Source organism: Larimichthys crocea, chromosome VIII (assembly GCF_000972845.2).
Source record: "Larimichthys crocea isolate SSNF chromosome VIII, L_crocea_2.0, whole genome shotgun sequence".
In the NCBI taxonomy this organism is placed as follows: domain Eukaryota; kingdom Metazoa; phylum Chordata; class Actinopteri; family Sciaenidae; genus Larimichthys; species Larimichthys crocea.
In genome coordinates, this window is record NC_040018.1 from 10,145,898 (window position 1) to 10,167,953 (window position 22,056).

At 39.4% G+C, this 22,056-nt stretch overlaps 1 protein-coding gene across 2 annotated transcripts in view; it reads right to left on the reverse strand.

The window, feature by feature from the left end:
• LOC104923028 (ephrin type-A receptor 6) overlaps window positions 1-22,056 on the reverse strand; it is a 58,068-nt gene that overhangs the window by 20,077 nt on the left and 15,935 nt on the right. For both annotated transcript variants that reach the window (XM_019279327.2, XM_019279328.2), the window contains exons 3-8: window positions 15,261-15,389; window positions 14,397-14,546; window positions 14,145-14,306; window positions 13,806-14,034; window positions 4,002-4,157; window positions 2,169-2,513 (exon numbers count right to left, since the gene is read on the reverse strand). In XM_019279327.2, coding sequence (XP_019134872.2) covers window positions 2,169-2,513; window positions 4,002-4,157; window positions 13,806-14,034; window positions 14,145-14,306; window positions 14,397-14,546; window positions 15,261-15,389 — 1,171 coding nt within the window. The remainder of the gene's footprint in view (window positions 1-2,168; window positions 2,514-4,001; window positions 4,158-13,805; window positions 14,035-14,144; window positions 14,307-14,396; window positions 14,547-15,260; window positions 15,390-22,056) is intronic.

The window sequence follows — 22,056 nt, forward strand, 5'->3', positions numbered from 1 at the left end:
ATAAATAAATAAGAAAAGATTTACACTTCAGAGTTCATAAACAAAATGTACCAATACTTGACAACAAATGCGAAATTACTTTATTTCGTCCACTAGGTTCCTTGCTGTTGTTCTATCATTAGCGTTTGAATCGTCTATCGTTTGAATCTATCTCAAAGTTCTGAGACATTTATGTCTATATTTATGTCTCTACTATGGCTCAGTCTATTATTGCATGTGTTAAAATTTGGTTCAGACATTAATTATCCCCAGATTCTAGACATTATACTTGCTAACCAGACCAGACAAGCCTTTGTTTCTAACATCTACATGTAGTTATTGGACAAATATGACATGTTACATTACTGGAATTGTAAAATAAAAAGGTGGAAAATAGACTATATTTTTTGCACTTCCCATGCTCTCCTACACTAATACAATTATGGTCGCCTATCACTGCACACAAAGATGATTTAGCACAGATATACCTGCTCTCCAAATCCCTATTTTTATACCTCAGTTACTGATGGCTGAAGAGAGTCTCTCTTGTTCTCATCAGAATTTCATCTCATAGAATAAATACTGACTCGCTGTGAATGCTGAAAGGGGAGAAAATGTGCACATACATGCCACTATAATTTATTAATCCACTCTTTCCACTCCTGTTTCGTCCCAACCGTTTCCATCGATTATTCCATCAGTATTCTTGCCCTTTAAAATATAAGGCTCAGGTTTCAATAGCTTAGTAACTCAGGTCTCTTATTTTTCCTAATGCAACACTCCACTGAGGGCCGCTAGCGGCAGTTGACCTCAGGTCAGCCAGTTTCGACTAATTAGGACTAGGTTAAGCCAGAGTAGCTCCGTCAGCTATTCAGAGGTGAGAAATATGCATGACCTATTGACACATTAATCTGGTTTAGACCTGGAGAGACAAAAATTCCTTCCCATCTGTCACTGTAGCATACATATCTTCATCTGCTCCTGAACACAGTATTCATGAGCTCTGAATCAGGTATTATGTAACTCCAATATATGCGCATGTCAAGCATAAGCAGAAATGTAATATTTATTCATATTATAGAGCTAAATATGGCTAGCTGAATATTAACCCTCAACAATCTGTTCAGTGAAATGAGAGCAAATGTAATACATGAACTGCAGATGCCCTGTCAACCCAAATTTAGCATTTTTTAGGAATAACTGCAGTCATTAGTGTTCTTCAGCCACGAAAACTCAACAAAATAATGGAATTTATAGTCATATTACCTCCAATCACTAGAAGCATTTGACTGAAACAGGTCCTTCAGGTCCAGTCCAGAGATACTCCAACCAATGCACGAAAGGTAAATTGTGGATGCGCAAACAGAGCACCATGTCATTTTTTGGGTGTTTTTGGTAAACACCTTGTTAATACAGCGGATATATTTGGGGAGCGGTAAGATAAACTTGTACTACTCCTGGTAGTTTTGCAAAGTGCTAGTTTTTGCAAGTTTGTAAACTATTTTTTATCGGTATTGCTTGGCCCTCTGCCATCTCACAAGCTGAATGGTCCACAGGGAAAATTCCCACCATTCCAGATGGCCATTTTGCCCATGCCAGCAGGATTAAAATGATGAATGCGTTGCAATATTTTGTAGCTTACCATGTACTATTTCAGCCCAGCAAAATGTTTTCAAATTGATTTATGTAAATATAAATGAATCATGAAATGTAAAAATGAAACAGTAACAGTAACAACAACAACACTAACTGTTTCCATTATTAATCTTCCAAATATTTTTTTAAACTCATAACTTCATCAGAAAATGGTGTTCAAATTAAGACCCTAGAGCCCACTGTGAAATCTCTGAATTGCTTTTTTTTTGTCTGACCAACAGTCCAGAACCCAGTACTTCAATCGCACTGATGTAATACATAGAAAATCAGCAAATCCACACATACGAGAAGCTAGATTCAGCCAATAAATGGAAATTGTTTGATTAGTCTTCTAAATTTCTTGCAAATAATTGCCTGCCAATAGAATAATCAATGAATCCACTATCTGTCTAAGATACTAATGAAACGCAAATCTTATCTTCAAGTAACCATATCAACATACGGTAAAGAAACACTGTTATCATAATTCTGACATGTCATCATTGCCACAAAAAAACAACTGCATTGAAGTGATGAAGATCTCTGCAACTCACCAGCTTGGTGTGTGTTGACGGTAACATTCGCCAATGAGCGTGCGGCCACGCCCAGCCCAGAGACGCCATTCACGGCCTCTACATGGAAGGTGTAGTTGGCGTGCGTTGCATAATCAATTATTGCTACAGAGGTACCGGTCAGACCAAGTGATCTTGGAATGAACCTCAGGTCTGGCTCACACGGCTCGCACTGTGTCACATCGCCGATACTTCCATCACAGCGCTGGCACAGGATGTTGTAAGTGATGTCCTTCCTGCCTCCCGTATCGCTAGGAGGCATCCACTGCAGGAAGAGAGCCGTGTCGTTGATCAATGAGGCCAGGTTCCTGGGAGCTGACGGAGGCCCTGAAGAGAAAGAAGAGGTATTTAGAGAGAGATTACTCATTGACAACTCACTCACTCAGCAAATATCTTACAAATACACTTGTACAGATATAGCATGACACATATAGAGTGTCTGAGTGGAATAAACACATAATCTACAGTATGATCACTGGTGGCAATGGTTTCCTCTTTTTTGTAATTCTCTCCTCGTGTCTTTAACTTTACTTTCTGCCTTTGTTGTGTTTCTCACCAGTTTTGATTGTCTGTTCCACCCTTATTCGTTTCACCTGTGTCTTGTTATCCTGCCTTCACTTGCGCATTTAGTCCATGTGTTCCTTGGTCTCAGTGTCAGTTCACCGTCCTACTAAGTGTCAAGTCTTCAGCCCTGTGCTTTGCCCTTGTGGTTCTTTGCATTTCTAGATGTTGCATTTTCATTTGGACTTTTTGACCCTTGCCTGAGGCGCCTCATGGCGCAGTGGAAGGTTCCTTGTTGGCCTCCCTGTGTCCTCAGCTACCTCCCAAAGACTGTAGTTGATAGATGAACTGGTAAGTCTAAATTTAGCATGAATGTTTGTTTGTCTCTATGTGTCAGTGCTGTGATGACTTCCAAAAATCCAGGGTGTACCACACCTTTCGACAAATGTCAGCTGGGATTGGCTCCTCGCGATCTTGAAAATTGGATGGATGGACCTGTTCCTGCCACACCACCGTGTAAGTCTATGTTCTGTGTTCGGACTGCAGAAGATCTGCCTCCTGTAGCGTCTGCATTTAGGCCTTTCCTCTTGAGTTATCTTGCACAAATGTGACACTGGTGCCAGTTCAGACACTCTTGGGAGAATCACTAGCTTTGTTTACCAAAACTCATGAAATGAGCAGCAATTCCATGTTACATTACTATTTAATTATCAGTTTAAGTGAGCTTGAGTTTAAGAGTGAACACACTACTCTTGGCGATAAAGCTTAAGCGGGCACACGAAAATCTGACATCTCAAAGGACATTTGGCAGCAAGTGAGCATAATTTGAAATTATAGCTTTAGTTTGTGTGTGTGTCTGGGATGTTGAAATGATTTTCATTTCACTCCTGCAGGATACACTGTTTGGATTCCCCCTCAGATTTTCAGGACTGTACATTTGATTTGACAAAGTGATCAGAACTGAAGTTGAGAGTGCACCTTTGAATATCTGTGTGTAGGCGTGTGGGTGGTGAGCTTTTACAGAGCTCCGAGTGTTTCATTACAGCATGCTACTTGTCAATTTCATGGACACAACCGTCAGAATTTGTCATGTCTATCAATCCAAAACAGATGTTTCATTCAAAGTCGACATATGGAGGCATTAATTCATGGAGGCATATATTTAAACTTAGTTTTCTGTATTGCTAAAATGAAAAAAAGAGCAGATGGATGGGTGAAATATTGCACGACAGACTTAAATAAATTACAGATATGCAAACATAAACATTGTCTCAGCTGTTAGTGAAAGTTTAGTTTGGAAACTGTTCTACTAACTTGTACACGCCATGGCGGAGGAGTCTTTGATAGCTCTGTAGAAGCCTTTGTCGCAGTGACAGATGGTGGCAGCCTGGTCATGGCTGGAGCTATGTGGAGGACACTTGGAGCATTTCGTGTTCCCAGCATACGCCTTGAAGGAGCCAGGCTTACAAGCTGGAGAGAAAAAGGCATAGAGGAGGAGGAGGAAAAAGCCAGTCACGCAAGGTTAATGTTCCTCATACCATTGCATTTCCATCTGCACACAGGCATTTAATTCAAAACCTGAGCTGCTTCACTCCTCACCTGTGGTCTGACCTTATTTCTTAAGGTACTATGGATCACTGTCACCTCCTTATTAGCTCACTAAGCCTCATGCTTATCGTCCCAACCACTGTCCAGTTCAAAAAATGGCACATACCTGTAATGTAAAGGGCATTACAGGTATGTGCCATTCTGAATAAAGAATCGCAAAAACACGCAACCCACGAATATGTTTTGAAACACATTATGAACAGCTCATGGTGTAGATAAGGCAGTCTTGTTTGCAAATGGTAGTCTGCATTTTGAGGGTAATTTCACTGATACAGCTTCACTGAAATATTCAGAATATATTGTGCAATCGTCTTCCAGTGCAGGAAAAAAAAAAAAAAAAATGTCTGTTTAGGGCTTTTAAACTAAACTTTTCTGGGAGTTCAAAAAATAAACTGAGGTGGAAAGGATACTATAAATGATTAAGCTTTGGAAAGTCTCTGGAGCCCATTTGTTTTAAACAGAGTCACCATTTTCAGATTCCCTACAGACAGAGTAAAGTTTGTATTGTTTGTGAGGCTTTTTTTTTTTTTTTTAAAAAGGGAGCTATTAACATACAAATAATGCATTATGAAAATGCAATTATAGCCTGTTTTCAGTCCAAAACCTCCATCCACCTACATGGTCCGTTCTGCTGACCTAAGTATTCTTCAGTTTTCCATCCTTACCTCGGTTCACTTTCCTACCTCATTACTTCCTCCAGTTCTCCCCCGTTATACCTTCACCTTTTTATTTTCCCATCAATTCAACCAATTCTCCTTTCCTTATCGCTCCAATTTTTCTCCAACTGTTTTGCTCTGCCACAGTTTTCACCTTTTTCTTGATTTCTTCCAATATTTTCCCTCTTCCCATCTGTCCTCCTGCTTTCCTCTACTTCGCTCTTTCCCTTAAGGCTTATCAGAAGATGGTAAATCCATTGCAGATTGCCCCCTTCTCCCCGGACTTATCTCAGTGGAGAAAAATAAAGCAAACTAATAGCGCAATTATATAATATTCTGGGAATCTGGGGATCATTTTGCGTCTAAGTGATTTATATGAGAATATATATGTGTGTGTGTGGGAGGGGTAATTTCAAAATTATCAAATTAGTATGCAAGCTATAGGCAGGTAATGCATAGAAAAAAGGCAACACACACTGGGAAATTCAATCAAGACCTCACGGCAGACAGCTATTTTAATATTTTCCCCACAAGTAGGAAGCACAAAGATACAGCAGAGAGCCACATTTACCTCTTTTCCTCCTCACATCATCGGACCACATTACATAAGCCTGTTATTATCTGATGCATTATTGCCTGCACAGAGAAACATTACCACTGTAATCCCTCTATTGATATTAGCCCTTTTTATTACACAGCCATGAGTTTCATACTGTGGCACATGAATGATGTCCAGCTGCTGCCCAGGATTCAGCACTGTACATATGGTTGTTGTTACTGAGTGGGCATATTCATTCAATCACAGAGATTCTGATCCAAAAAATTTAGAAGTTATAAATGCGCTAAATCCTTCAGATTGTGATGTGGACCAACTGATGCAATATCTCTAGTAGCTACATGTATGTCAGCTTAAGGGACCCATGTGAAAGTACTGGTTGAACGAGGATTAGACTTCCTACCTGCAGGCTACACTGTTGTTACCTGAGTCTACCCGAGGCTAGAAACTTGTTGTAGCATCAACATTTCAGTTGTTCGTTCAACTGATACTAACAATTCATGATGTGGACGTGCAGCCTGTTTGCCTGGGTGGATTCAAAGGTCTGGACCCAGGTAAGCAGCCTGTCAAACCAGCCTGGAAATTTGATTTGAGAAAAAGCTAACCGGAGGAAAAGATTGACCTAGCTGAACTTTGACCTACAAAATTGTCTTTTCCATCAATGTTAAATCCAGCATGAGCAGAGGAACCAAACTAATGACATCCCTGTTAATATAACTGTAAGTTTTACTGCAGGCGGTAGACAATACTAATTTTTAATTGGCCTTTCAGGTGTTGGGACACGTCAAGCATACTATACGTTCACGAGTTTAACCATCATAAAGTGGCAGGCTCATGTGGGGTGCTATTTCAGGCAACCCCTGTTCCAGTGGTTAAATAAAAATCCAATTCATTTTCCCCTTAAACAGTGCTGGGTGACTAACAACTGGAGCATTCCTGTGGCTTAGATGGGTCTGAAATTAAAGCTGCCATGATGAGTCGATTCATGAGTCAGAAAATTAATCAGCAACTATTTTCATTTTGGTCATTGTTTGAGCAAAAATGAGCAGATTTTGTGCTTTTGTTTTGTCACAATAGGAGACTGAATCTTTTTTTATAATTGTATTTTCTAAAATATTAATCAAGAAAACAATCAACAATCAATTCTCAGTCGAGAAAAGATCAGAAAACATTGTCATTTTTACACAGCTGACACTAATGATGATTTTTATTATCAATTCATTTGCTGATTGCTGAAAAACAGAAAAATGCCCATCAGAATTTCTTAGAGGCTGAGGTCCTGTCTTTTTTTAAACAGTCCGACACCCACAGATTTAATTTGCTACTGTATAAGGTCACACGAGGAAAGGAAAGTCACACTTTAAGAACCTGAAATCATGAAGTGTTTGGCATTTTTATTTTAAAAATCGACTCAAGCAATGAATGGATTATCCTTTACATAGTGTACATCTGTTGATCATCAAATTGATTAATCGACCAATGGAAGCATCTCTAGTTGTTTGACTCAAAGCAGAAGGCACAAGCCTTTGTACATAAAAACCTATGACGAGAGTTAACGGCAAGAAGCATCCAATAAATGAGCACAAACTCTATGGCAATAATATCAGATTTGCAGTTTACTGTACAGTATATATGTACAAAATCTATTTTTCACAGCTATATGTCCTTGAAACGCAGCAGTAAGAGGTCACTGGTCAGTAGTATTGAAGAGAGAGAAAATGAGAATTTTCAGAGAGAGATGACATGCAGAGAAAATAAAGATGGACTTTTGCAAGACGGAAGGAGATACAAGCAAAAAACAATCTGCATAAACAGGTGGACATAATTGGGTATGAAGATGTAAAAGGGATGAGATGAAAGATCGAATCGACACACAAACAAAAATCCTCGCTAGAATCATGTCGCTGCTTAGCTCCTCATGAGGAGAGTAATTTGTCACCCAGTTTTCAATTTTTTTTGGGTCCTTCATTCACTTGGATATTACTTCCCTCCTATGCTGAGCTCCTGCCAAAGGCAACAAACGCACGGATTCATTTGAATTTCCAGCTGCTCCCCGTCCTCTGCTGGGAAGATCACCACCAAAAAGCAATTACAATACTTATACCACTGTTTGTATCGAAAAAGTTTGAAAACATCGCACAGACCTGCACGAACACACAGACACATAATGAGATGCAATTTGTTCAATATCATTGTTTGTCTTTTTGTCTTTTTTCATGGAAGGCACAAAAATATGTCACTGCTGCACACACAAAAACATACAATTATAATTATGTATGTTTCACCAGCTAAAAGATTTTAGGGATGAAAGTACAGCTATTTTTTCATTATCAGATATTGTGCCAGTCCCTTTTTTTTTTTTAATTAATGTCTTAATAATTCCGTCTAGAAAATGTCATTAAATATTTAAAAAAATGTCTGTTCTAATCTTCCTCCAGCCCAAGAGATTTATAGAAAAGTCTTGTTTTATTCATCCAACAGTCCACAACCTAAAAATATATCATCAGCTACCATATTTGACAAAGAGAATCAGCACATTTGACAAGCAGGAAGCAGTGAGTGATTAGTATTTTTGCTTAAAAAATGACTAAAATTATTCAAATAAAATAAAATAGTTGCCTATTCATTTTCAACAAGCCAGTTAATTGTTTCTGCTATACATAAGTTCCACTGATGGAACTGGCATGGTAATAGTCTTAGTAATTGCACATTAAAACGTACTTAAATTTTACTTAATTCATATTATATCATATAATATAATCATATTATGGAAAACAAAATGTATCTGGGCTGCCGACCAACCTTCCAAATGTGGAAAAAGACAACCCTTGTGCCACTATGTCACAAGACATGTCACTCAGCGTGGCACACAGCTTTATAATACAGTGCTCTGAAGCTCTCCACTAGTCTCTATACCCAACCTGCGAGTTGCTTTGCCGGGGCTCTGCCATGTTTCCCCTCGCAAGCAGAAGACGTGCTGGTCATATGTTGAGCAAAGACTAAATGATGGTAGTAGGTCATTGGTCCCAAGCCTTGGAGGATTTAAGCACTGAGTAGATTACATTTAGTTTTTGATGGCAACGTGCTGCTACTGTCAGCAAAACCTGCATGTGTGTGTGTTAAACACTTCTGACTGCTTTCATGAAGATCCGTGTAATGCAGGACTGGCAACAAGACTGAACATAAAAGAGGGATTGTTGCAGATTAACTGAAATAAAAGTAAAAAGTTTAATTTGGCCACTTAGCGTGAGCTACAACTAACGGCTATTTAATGTTTCATATGAGCTTAAAAAAAGTTTTTGGCCATTTTGGGGGCAATGCAACAAGCTGTTGCCTGTTTACACACAGCAGATATGGAGCTGCGTTCATTTGGTGTTTGGTGTATTTCCACCAGACAAAAAAAGTCCAAAGTTCACTCACCTTTTACCACTCTATTGGTTTCTATCATTTACTAAGGGGAGTGCTTAGCTCCTAAATGCTCGTCTATGTTCAGCAACCACTCGCTAACTATGTCTGTGTGCCATTTGGCGCTCAGCAGGTGGGTTTTCAGAGCGTGTTCTGTGAAAACAGCAGCCCGCCTGTCCGCTGAAAACACTTTTGATAAGAGCAATGAGTGAATCATAGCTGTGAATTTGTGGGCTGGAAAAACCTGAACAATGCGCTGAAAGATGCTGTAAAGCTTCTTTTTTTTAACCGAGGGAGTCAAGTGATAATTAAATATACTGATCATTAATAATTCAACATTTGATCCATAAAAATACTGATCAGGGCAACTTGAAAATCAACACCTTGCAGTGATTAAACTTTGGCTTTAGGTTAACAATGCTTGTTGATGTGTGGGTGTCAATAGAAATCCCACAGGGATCCGTCAAAGGAAGTACATCACCTGCACATTTGCAGAAATGTAAAGACGTGCCAACTAGGAGATTTAGAGTTGTTTGGGTTTGTGTAGAGCTGAAAAGTTTTCTCTTGGCTTTATGTTGTCGGAAACAGATGGAGCCAGAGACTATGTTTACCCTGGTCTCTCAGCTTTGATATGCAGATGGGAAGTTCACAGAGAATGAGTGATGCTCTAATCTGGCTGAGCTGCGTTAGAGGCCGGAGTAAACACGGGCCCTTAATGGACAGCAGAGGACAGCACAGCAACTCGGATACTAAGAGAACACATCGATTTCCTCATTTCCCATTCCACTTTACCTGAATTTTAAGGTCAAAAGTTTGTACTTTTTTCCTGCCTGATCAATCCTGCGTCTGGAGACAGCAGAGGTCACGAGTGAGCAAGCTACAGTAAGTACTGTCGATTTCTGGAGAACTCTGACACAGATGGGTCGCAGGGAGGAAGCAGAAAGGGAAAATCTCAGTTTGTTTTGTTTCCTCGCTATTCAACTCGACAGTCGGTGGAGGAACTGGGCTGTGTCGATGATCAACTTCTTGAAAAGCACAGGAGTTGCACTGTGCTGCGAGAGTTGTCATTGAAAAGAGAGTTAAATCCAAAACATTTGAATATATAGATGAGATTTATTTTTTTTTTGGCTGTTGAATGTATCCACCATAACATAGGCCACCGGTGGGCTTTCAGTCTTGTCTGCATCCCACTCTGATTCGAATGAAATTCAAAACGATGTCTCTATTAACCTCCCCCACATTTCACTGCCTACTTTTCAGATGTGGTGGTGTGACGAAAGGATGTGGAACAAATAGCATTAGCACTATGATGTTGCCTTATCTAGGTCATGATATAACCAGCCTCTCTCTGAGTAATCCTCTTGTGGCTGACACTGAATGAAAGGAATAGAATAATAAAGCACTCGATTGAGATGTCAAAACAGTCTGGCAGAATGCTATTGGGGTGGAAAGCGGGGTTTGATAAGCGCTGATGCCTTTGTTTAGGCAGCTGGGAGGGAAAGATGGACGTGTTAGCGCAGAGCTCTGCTTATATTCAGGAGCGCTGGGGTTTTCCCTATTCTGTCTCTCCCTCTCTCACCCTCTCTCCCTCTCCCTCTCTCTCTCTCTCCCTCTTTTGCTCTTTCCCCATGCTGCCTCTCAGACAGCTTTGATCACAGTACCCTTTGAAGCAGTGTTCCAAAATGAAAACGAGGAGAAAGCAGAAGTCATCGCAAGTTCATGCCTAAACTTCCTGCAACTACTTGCAAAGTGCACATCTTCATCACGGCATAAGCTCTGCGTAAAAAGCTGGAAATCATTGATGAGGAGAAAAATAATTGGCCATAAATCATTGAAAGCTGTAAAGCATTAATCGCCGGTCACAAAAATACGTTGTTACTCGTGATAGTAGGTAGGTGCCGTCGATAGATGTTTCTGAACCGGACTATAGCTCACAGCTACAGAGCACAGCGGCAATCTCTGGTTTCCTTTACCCAGCATGCTGCAACATTGTTTTCAAAGAAGGGTGAATCTTAAAGGAACGGTTATTCTGAAAAATATGTTTTCTTTCAGACTCGCAGTGAGATGATCAGATCAATAATAGTTTCATGTCTGTTTGGCCAGTGCAGGGATGACGGGGAAATGTTTAGCAGACTGGACACAGAGGTGAAATGGCTGTCTAGCTCTTTGAAAAGTAGGAATATAGCCTGCTGTGACTCATGACAGCTTTACTTTTAGGTTTACTGTGGTTGTTTCTTGCCAACACTGCACATGCAGCAAGTATCACAGCTTGGTCACTGTATATAGTAACTGACTACACCAAATGTATCAGTGATTGTGTACAACTCTCATTAATAAACCTGAGCCTGAGCGTAAGTCATGGTCTGAGTTTTTAACTTTTAATTATTTGTATGTTTCATAACAATTTTCTGTAGTTGTTTGTAGATTGTGATTAATTCCAACCTAACCTCAATGCCAATGCTAAAATTATTGCCAAGTCACCAGTAGTGTAGTGTTACATATGCATGTGTATGAGCTAATGTCTGCAACTATAACGGGGAAGCTGCAGGGTAACTGTTAATCATTTATAGGAGATAACAGCTTTTTTTTTGTGCTGTTACTTCTTTGAAAGCTCCAACACAGCATGCGTTCAGAGATGCAACGATTTTCTCTTCCCTTACTGATTTCGATGCTGACTTCTGATCTGAAACAAGCCTTTTTTTTTTTTTTTTTTCAAAATTCTATATCTGTATATCTCGGTGGTTCTCAAATTTTTTCTGGCATGCCCCGCTTTATAAGCCAAAAAACGTTCATGCTCCCCGACCCCCGCAATTTTCATCAGTCAATAACAATGACAACACAGCAATGACAACCCGTGTTGACTGAATGAATGTAGCCCGATTTTATAATGACATTCATGAGACCTGGTTAATAAATTCAGTACTATTATTGAAACGGATTTTGTCAGATTGCACTGTATTCACCTGCAGTATCATTGTGCAGCAATAAATACTTGGAAATATACAATTTACAATATGCAATTCTTTTGCTACAAACATGTCAGTACAACTTATCTGACTAGTTTTACCAGAGAAAAGAAAGTCAAGACTAGTGTCATATTACTGGCAGTCTTGGGCAATATGATTTTTGCATCATACCTCATCAGTTTTGCTGCATTAGCTGGTTATTGGATACATAAGTAGTTTTAAAGATATTGTATTTATATCTTGTGTTATTTCTTATATCTTCTATAAATATTACATTCTTGTTGTCAACTTGAAAAACCTTAGATTAGTTAGCCCAAAGAATATACAGTACTTATGACTGAATGAATAGACAAACATGCATAAGTGCCAAGTGGGTTACTACTATTGTAACGGCTCCCTAGATGCCCTTGACACTGTCCCGACTACGGTACAATTGAGAGAAGCAACTTCTGTCAGCCGAAAGGGCTTGAACAGAGAGTAAAGAGAGTAAAGATGTAGGACATATACGAGGGACACCATGAGAGTGCTGCTCCTAAGCTGCCTCCTCATCTGTAATCTCTCCTGACAGACTTCTGTGTTTAACTACTTCTTTGAGATGATCGAGAGAGTGAGAGAGAGGGTGAAAAGATAAATAAAAAAAAAAAGCAGATAAAAGAGACGAAGATAAAAAGAAAAATCACACCCGGGGAGCAAATAAAGGAGATATTACAGCCTGTCCTACATATCAGCTGTACTAATGACTCTTGGAGTTCTCTCTGTAATAACCCAAGTAACCACATCACCACAGGGGTACCACATGAATTTCACCCCAACCAGCTGAGACTTCTGTAAGTCTGAAAAATGTAGCAAGTGATTCTAATCATGCAGTGTGGCTCAATTTAGCACCTGCCTTAATTACAAGAGTAAGTCTGAGCCGCGTGAATGAAAGAGAGGGTTGGGGGAGGTTTTCAAAAGACTAGGTGTGAGCTAAATTAGCTGTGAAACTAACAAATGAAGGCAATTAGCAAGCTAGTCCTCAGTTTGTCCACAGTCTAATTGAGAAACCAGGCCAAAGACTATGTGGAACAGCTCAACAGTCGCTTTTAACTTTTTCATAATCTGTTTTGCTGACAATGGGCCACATTTAGGTAATGCTGATGCAACTAATTAGGGAGGAGGCGTCTCAAAAAGCCTTTTATAGAAGCTTCGTGGTATTCGTAAGTTTGTGTTTGTTGCATTTATGTACCACGGCACAGTATTTATCAAGAGAGCTGCATTTCAGATTCCAGAAAAACAGCTTCATATTAACTGAAACTACTCTCCAATTTGAACCAAATGATTCACAGAGCTTCCTCATGAAAGTCAAATGAATGTTGTTGTTTTTGTTTTTTTAAATGTCAGGAAACCCTTGGTGTCATACTCTAATCTCTTTATTTTCACCTTGTTCAGTATCTCATATCAGAAGAGAAGGAGGGTAGTGAGACTCGTCGAGAGTCGAGAGTGAGAATTAAACGGGAGGAATGAAAAGAAGGCAAGTAAGTGGACACGGAGGAGAAAGAAGGGTGAGTGTAAGTAAAGCGTAAACAAAGTAGACAAGAGTCGGGGAGGGGAGATGATGAGGGGAGGTGGAGCTGCAGGGAGGAGATGAAGGGAGATGTGGAAGGAGAGGATCAGACAAGGATACAGGGGTCTTAGAATGAGAGGAGGGAATAGCAGTTCTGTAAACTCAAACTCCTGCAGATGACTGGGGAGGCCCTAGAGATCTGTTAATGTGATGCAATGCTTTCTCTTCTCCTCTCTTGTCCCTGTTTCTCTCTCGCTATACAGTATATTTGTTTCCTCCTCTGTATCTGCATCTTCAGTACGCTGTCGGCAAAGTGTACCGCTCTAAAATTAGAACAAACAAATGCACACATGTACACAAAAAACATCTAAAACAACTTCTCACCCCTGCAGTAGCCATCCATCTCCTCGTGGCCAATACTACAGACACAGCGGCCCAGCGGTACCAACCAATCTCCATCAGCACCACAGTACAATTTGGGTGTGTCCCTCTCTTCTGCATTCTCCACACACGCACCCCTCACTTCCACCAGAGAGGATGAGTCCATATGCGGTACCGTGTCTGGAAACGCTGCCAGGTTCCTTAAAGTCGATGGGCAGCGCTTGTAGAACACCTTATGTGAAAGAGAAAAACGGGAAGTTGAAGGAACTGTCCGTCTTGTGAAATGAAAGTTTGTGGCTGTAGTTCATACAAAACATAAGTTACACCACCCTCTTCACTGACCTTCACAGACACAAGCGCAATACAAGCTCCTACATCCTGAAAGGCCAAGTAGAAACCCTTATGTGTCACCGGCCCCACCTCCCTGACCTCAGTATTGAGGCGAAGAACACGATCCCCAAGATCTGTCTGCGTGAAACTCTCATCTGCCGCGATGGTGTCCACCTTAAAGCAAACAACCAGCACTTCATTAGCACAGTTCATTGCTACTGAACGGTAACATCAGCGCAGCTGAGACTGTTACGGATAACCAACCTTGGCATAGTCAGAAGTGCGAAACCTTGTCCCTGCTGGGAGCGGTTCATCTGTCTGCAGGTAAAACAGGTTGAAGGTTTCCTTGCAGGTACCGGACACCCAAGGAATGGAGTTGCAGTCTCTCAGTGTGAAACGCAGCTCGACATATACCTAAAGGTAGAGATCACAAGATCATTAGACATTACAAATTCAGGGCTACTAAACATTTTGCAGTCAGCTTGACTGAAAATGAGCTGGTCTCTTTTTTTAGAATAAATTCTATTGGCCACAGTATTTCTAGTAGAGGTATGCATGCTATAACTATAAAATGACATTATGTATTAATCCATAAAAAAATATTTAGAACAGGCAAAAAGACCTCCATAAAATTTGAGAGTACAACCAGGCAACAGTAAAAAGGATCAAAGACAAGCCATGAAAACAGTAAATGTTTCTGCCATTTTAAACTGCACAGAGAGGTTGTTTGAAACCTGAAGTCAGCCCGGCCAGACTCACAGGATTTTCAGTAGTTTGTGAAACAGCTCTGTTTCAGACATAATGAGCTGTGCTCCGGTGTAGTGCAGTGTAAAGAAGTTGTCTTGCTCCATCTTTGATTTAGCGTGGGCTCTTCTGTCTTTACTTCAGTGGAAATCAGCCCATCTCTATCAGAGCGTCATGTTTTTTGTTACTTTACAGGACGTCTGCCTGCCATTTTCTCCTCTCCTGATACAGAAGAGTGCATCTCCTCCAGACGGTTCGACCCTTTCCCAGCCTTGAGACAATATCACAACCAGACCACTTCATCTGATTCAAATATATGAATATTTCTCAACAAAGCATAGTGTGTATGTGTGTTGTGGGGAAGTGTCATGATGTGGTCCAAACCCTCTGTGCAGCCTGCCGTTGGATCCATCCAGACCGTAGCCAGTTGTTCTGGTTTGGTTCCATTACGTGGCAAACCTGGAAGGTGTGAATAGGTCTGTTTTGCTCGTCCATCTCTGTGATAGCGTCCCACTGTAAAAAATATAGAAGGCAAATATCATAGTGAGAAGAGTAAAATTATCTTTGGCTCCAGCACTTACAACCCGGCAACAGTGCACTAGTAATCTTAACCTACAGTTCAAACAACTTTGTGCAGAAGGGTTTTGACATCGATCCTATGCAACATTTTCATGTCAGACTGCACACATTCAGCACACATTCAGTTGTGTTTTATATTACTCCAGCTGCAGATTTATGTTTGCAGATCATAGCACGTGCACCTACAAATGACTGCTTTCAGAGCTGTTCAATAAAATCAACTCTATTGCATTGCAAGTCAAACTTAATTCCTATAGAAACATAACGTTTGAGAGACAGCGACTTCATTTCACCAATGTTTTCAAGCTGTTGCATCAGCCAGACTCTCTCATTTGTCTCCTCCACTCTAACAGTGTGATGATCGGTTTCAAGAGGCCTAATGTTTATTGACAGACCTTCTTTCTCACAACTCCTGTGGCAATAAGTGGGCAGCTGAGATTCTGTCAGTTCTCCTATTGTCACAGCTGGACATGTAATTATTCCTCGGGAGCAAGAGATTCACGGGAGGCATGGTTGCGGTTCTTCTTTTTAGGGGACACAGAGAAATGTACAGCATGGATAAAGTTATGTACTATGAGACTAAACTGTTATATTTAATATGGAGACAAAACTATGGTTGAGATGGTGTAAGCCACTGAAAAGGAATTTACATTTAGCATGCACACTCCCCGATCTTCCTCATATCCTTTGATATCAATGTGTTCTTCAAAGTCAAGGGATTTCTTTATCCTGGATAAGCTCACGAAAACGGATGGATGGACTTCTAAAGAAAGGCAGCTTAAGAGAATAGGTGGGTGCTTTTTATCTATCTCTCTAGCTAACATGGCATCATTTATACAAATCTGTTTAACTAGAAACTAAACTCGTCCCATCACAAAGCTTGTTTTGGTTGTGTCTCCACAGTATTTCTGTACTATTAATATAACAGTAAAGCTTTTTTTCATACTAGGCCACTCTTTACACTCTGATCAGGTCAGCTCTAGTGACCAGTTTATAGCCACGTCCCCATCCAGAGGCTGGGTTCTAGATAGGTCTTTGCCCCCTCCCCAAAGGAGTCAGTGTAGTCTCACAGAAACCCAAACCTAATGTTGCATCAAGTCCAAAATTTCTATGTTCATATTTATCACAAAGTTGCAGAGAAAACTTAGACTCAACAGCATGATTAACAATATATGTGAGCTACAGACAAGAACAAACAGCGTCATTTTTGCCTTGTCTTCTATCATTTACAGCAGCTTCTTATTTATTGCTCTATTTTAGCTGATGCATTGATAGCATGAACTAAGAGAACCACCTAAGAGCAAATACACTGAAGTTATGTGACATTTCTTGAAGGTGCTGTCAAGGATCCCCCGAATGCAGCATTAAATACCAAACCAGTGGGATATTTGAGTTATGTCCTCCTAATGTGGGCAAAAGGAGGTTACATATCTCAGCCACAAGTTTCAAAATTGGACAGGCTACTACAATGTTTTTGGTGTGGAAATGCTGTCTTTCCATCCCCTGAATTCTGGATTTGAAGGGGTGTCACTAGTCAGTAAATTATTTCTGCATAGGTTACACCCGTGTAACCTTCCTCTGGTAGCCACCTCTCTCCCAGTCACCTCTCCAAGACGCTGAAGACTTCATCCATAATTGCAGACAGTCATTTCCAGGTCCACAGAGTGGAGCATGGAGGATGTGAGAAAGCATAAGTAACTAAATGGAAAGCACTCTCTGACTGCTTATTGATTTCACTCTCCACCATGTTGGTACCTACATTATGCAATTATGTCCCTATGATATCTGAAAAGATGAGGGTGCTCAATAGGAGAAAATGATTCAAAGCTGCTGCATGTGGTATAGACACATTTTCTTTTTAGAATGCACAAATGCACACACACACACACACACACACACACACACACACATACACACGTGCGTACAGTCTGCACAGTTCTTAATTCATGAATATCTCAAATGTGTTGCACAGAGAAAGTTAGACAACAGACACAATGAGTTGAACCAAGACACCTGAGGTAGAGTGTTCTCTAATATAAATTATTTAACAACACTTTAACCTTGACTGGAATGTGCAAAAGCAATTAATCTTATATTAATTAAGCTATCTAAATTAGCTCTATGTGACACCTAAGGGCTAAATGATTAATCAATCATAATCACTCCCCCTTTCATTTGGAACTCCAGTCAGCCAATAATTCTGTGCCAGGGCCTTTATGATGTGAAGTGGACTCAGAGGTAATATGTAATCATGCATATATCATTGCTATAGGAAATATTCAAGGTAAATGAGCATTTAAAAGTGGAGAAAGTTATTTATAATTATTAATAATAATAAAGTATAATTAACAACTGTATACCTACAGTACTATTATTGTTAGTATATTTTAGCATTTGTAAACATGGAACACATCTTTATTGGCATATGGTTATAAGACATAATTAAATATATTTTCTTTTTATTCTTCTGATTATTATTATTATTATGTACAAAAAACACATTTTACACATTTTGTCTGAAGCTAAAGTTAAACAAATTAATCAATCAATTTTTTTTTTTTTTTGAGGGGCGGGTATAGTCTGTGTTATACCACTGCAGCTCAGCAAAGAAACATTGTTCAGGGAAACAAAACATGTAATTTTGTAACTTTGAAGATTTGATTTGATTAACCGTTCCATAACTCTGCATAAGTTCCATAATGTACCCCTATTCGGTACTATTGTTCACAGCATCCATCTTTTTCTTTATCTCATTTTTACTGCCATGGTCATTTTATAGTAATTTAACCATTACCACCCTCATATACATGTCTCCTATGCTCCTCATGCTCTCCCTCACTCTCAGTCGAATTAATGGAATCAGAAATAAGAATTATATTGTACAGCAACATCTACAGTATTCTTTCAAACCTTTTTCAGACCTTTCAAACATTTTACTTTTACTTTGTATGCACTATGTTGTATCATCTACTTATCTACTATTTTTAACATTATTAACATAATTCTCTACTGAGCAGGCCTACAATTTAAATTATATTCAAACCTTTCATCTACATTATTTTTGCGGCAGGGACACAAGGTGGAAGAGCACTGCCAAAAGCGCTGCCTACTTCCTTTCAGCACCCACGTTAACCAATTAGGGTGATCAGAAAGAGTGCGGCACGGAGCTCCACTGCTGGTTTGTGATCTGCAAAGATATTTTTGGCCGCTGTTCTATTTTTTCGCTAATCTGGCAAGAAAACACACTGCGGGCCAATGAAAACAATGAAAAAACCTGCTGCAACAGCACAGGTTTGGAGAGGTAACTGCAGTGACTTAAAACAGCGCAGGGGGTGGAAGTAATGTAGGGACTGAAGATTTGGAGAAACAGAAATCAAATGGAGACGGGTTAGACCCTGTCTGACTTTGTCTGAGGTTTGTTGCAGTGCTTTAGGGGAAATGTATACTAATTACATGTGTTCTACGTAGATTCAAAAACACTGAATTCAATTTTAATATTTAATATTGCCTACAATTTTTTATATTATAATGAAATTTCAACTTTATCTGTATATTTCTTTGATCAGCTCATACCTTGTATCATTTATCAGAGAAATGTGCTGAATGTTTATGAATGTAGTTATTTTCTACATTTTTCTTCGATGTCCTCACCTGAATTCTTACTTCTGCTCATACATTAAACAGCCATGTTTAAAAAGTTCTGTGAGTAGTGTTTGAAAAGAACACTTTGCACTTTTAGTTAAACATTTTTTAATACCAGTAGCTTTACTTATAGGTGAGTAATCAGTAATGTAATAGATTTTCAGTACTCTTTCCACCACTGATTTATACTTTGCTAGTTCAACAATTCTAATCATTGCATTTATGAATGAAGACTGAACACTGAATTAAATTTTCATGTATGTGATGTTGACTTGGCTCAATGATTCCTGCCAAAGCCCAGGTTAAATCTAGCTGTGTTTGTTAAAAATACGCAATAGAAAAATGAACAATAACAAAATGTCATATAGGATTTCATGAGCATATTTCTGGCTGTATCATCCCATAATCTAGAGGTATTAGTATTTTATTTTTAATCACCAGGCTCTCTGGAATCTTTTAGTTTTAAAAGAGAAGGTCAATCTTTAAGTTAAAGATGAAACACATTCACTATACTATGCACAGATGTAAAATATTGTGTAGTTATCATTGATTAAAATATGAAATGTAGTTACTGAATATCCTACTTCTAACATAAATACTTCTGAGCTAGATAGCTAAGATAAGTTAGCTAAGATTAGTTTATATGAACATAATATGATTTTTGATATTTTAATATGATTTATATTGTTGTAAGACATGAATACATGTGACCCTATTCCTAACCACTACTCACATTCTTACTATAATGCTGACGTGTCTTAGTTTAGTGTGCTAGCATGCTAAAATTTTAGAAATAAACACAGCTGAGGCTGATGGGAAAAACATTGGATAAACTGATGATGGGCCTACATGAAAGGTCACTGAATCAAAGTTATTACTAATCACCATCTGGAGGCCATGAATGTTTGGAGCCAATCTCACACATGTCAAGATATGTAATTGAATGTGACAACTCTGACCTGCTCATGGCACCACTAAGATGAAAGGAATTGAATATCTGTAATAAATCTCATGACAATGAATCCAATAGTTGCTGAAATATTTCAGACTCAAAGTCGTCGACCAACTGACAGACCGACATTGCCTAGAGCCATGCCGCCAGCATAGCTAAAAATGTAAAAGTCAGGCGTTCATTCAGAGTTCACTTAAGTGAGAAGCCAACTAGTCTACTGCAGACGCCAGCAGTGCTTTGCCATGCCTCATTCAGTCTGGCTGATTTTCTGCTAGTGTATAAAGGAAATTGTAACTTAAGAAAGACGCACACACTTGATGTAAAAAGAGTTTCTTTAACTTACATACTCCGTTCATTCTGTCGTTTCAGTGCCCTGCTTACAGACCAGAAACGAAAAACTCAGTATCTTTAAAGAAAGCAGGCTTTCTGGTTTGCATAAGATCAGCATTAAGTAATTGAAGTTCCATTATGCATACAAACAAGAGAAAATGGTAATTTGTCACTCTCTGTGCCTCAGTGTTCTAAAATGCCCCCTTGGGATGTGGCATGGTTCAGAGCAGAGAAAACAAATGCGAACCCAGAGTTTGAAAGATGAGCTGCAGCCCACACTCTCTGAGGCAATCAGATATGCACCTACTAATCGCTCTGCCTATTAGCCCTGAGCTTAGCAGACTGTAGCAGACAGAAACAAGGTTTTTTTTTTAGTGCAAGGTGTAGAACAACTTAATGTATTGACACTAATGTTGCAATATGAGGGTGCAATTTAAGGTTCACTAAAACTGTCCCATAAAAAAAAGGTTCATTGTCGAGTTTGCTAATTGATAGTTTTAAAGCATTTTTAAATGATGCAAAAATAATTTGGGGCCTAATTTCATACAATGTAGTTTGGCATCATGACCCAGGAGTTTTCTTTTAAACATTTCCTCACACACGCAATTAAAACACTTCATATCAACACTATGACACTCACACTACAATTAGACCTGCCCCCATGAGGTGTCCTATTGACTTTTGCTTGTTCTGGTGCACTTTCTCCAGGTCCAAATTGATTTTAGCAAAGTTTGCAACAATTAAAGACTATGGCATCTGCATACAGATGGTGATTTGAAGGAGAGGGTGGGAGGATCGTGGAAGACTTCATCATTAATGCCAAGTAGATGACCATTTACTTTAAGAGTCTCAGTCTCTACTCTGACTTGAACTTGTGGCAGTCATATTAATGGATTCGAGAGGTAGTGAGTGGCTTGGCACTCTGGTGGTTCTGATGTGTAGCATCCTTAAGAGTGGGAAATGCTTATCTGGCCTGCAGTAGGCAAACATACAGTTCACTTGTGTTGTTCAGAGACATTTGCATGGCTGGTTGTTTTAAACACGCCTTGTGACAGGAAGATGTATGAAGCAACCAGCATGTTTGATATGCAGTGCTGCAGAACATGTTGTTGGGATTGGAAGGTGTCTGCTCTGTGAGCCTGCGACCTCAAAATTTTAAATTCTTTTTTGTCATATCACCACAGTAGAACATTATGCTCATATTAAAGCAAGATTGTGTAACTTTTCTGACAGAATAACAGAATTTAAATCATGTTGACGCTACACTGACGATTGTAATCAGGTGAATGGGGTCTCTATCATCTCTGCAGCTTCTATGCCTGTTTCTGCACCCACATTTAATTATGATTGTATAATTATGATCTTATTTCATTTAATTTGCCTCTTGAAATAGGGCTTTAAAATAAATAAATAATATTACACTATGTTTGTAGGAGCACAGTACACCCTGTTTTCTCCTCCCTGTACTCCGTTTTTGTCTCAGTACTCAGCAACAATGCTGGACAGAGCAGCTGCACGTCGTGCATGTAAATCTCAATATGTTTATTCCACTGTCTGGACCGGGCCTCAGAGAGGACTCCTACCTCTCAGGTAAAGTCGTGTTCTGCATTCCGCTATGAATGTGTTTTGAAATTGATGATGCCAGCTTGTAGCAGCTCCTCACTGGCTTCATAAAGA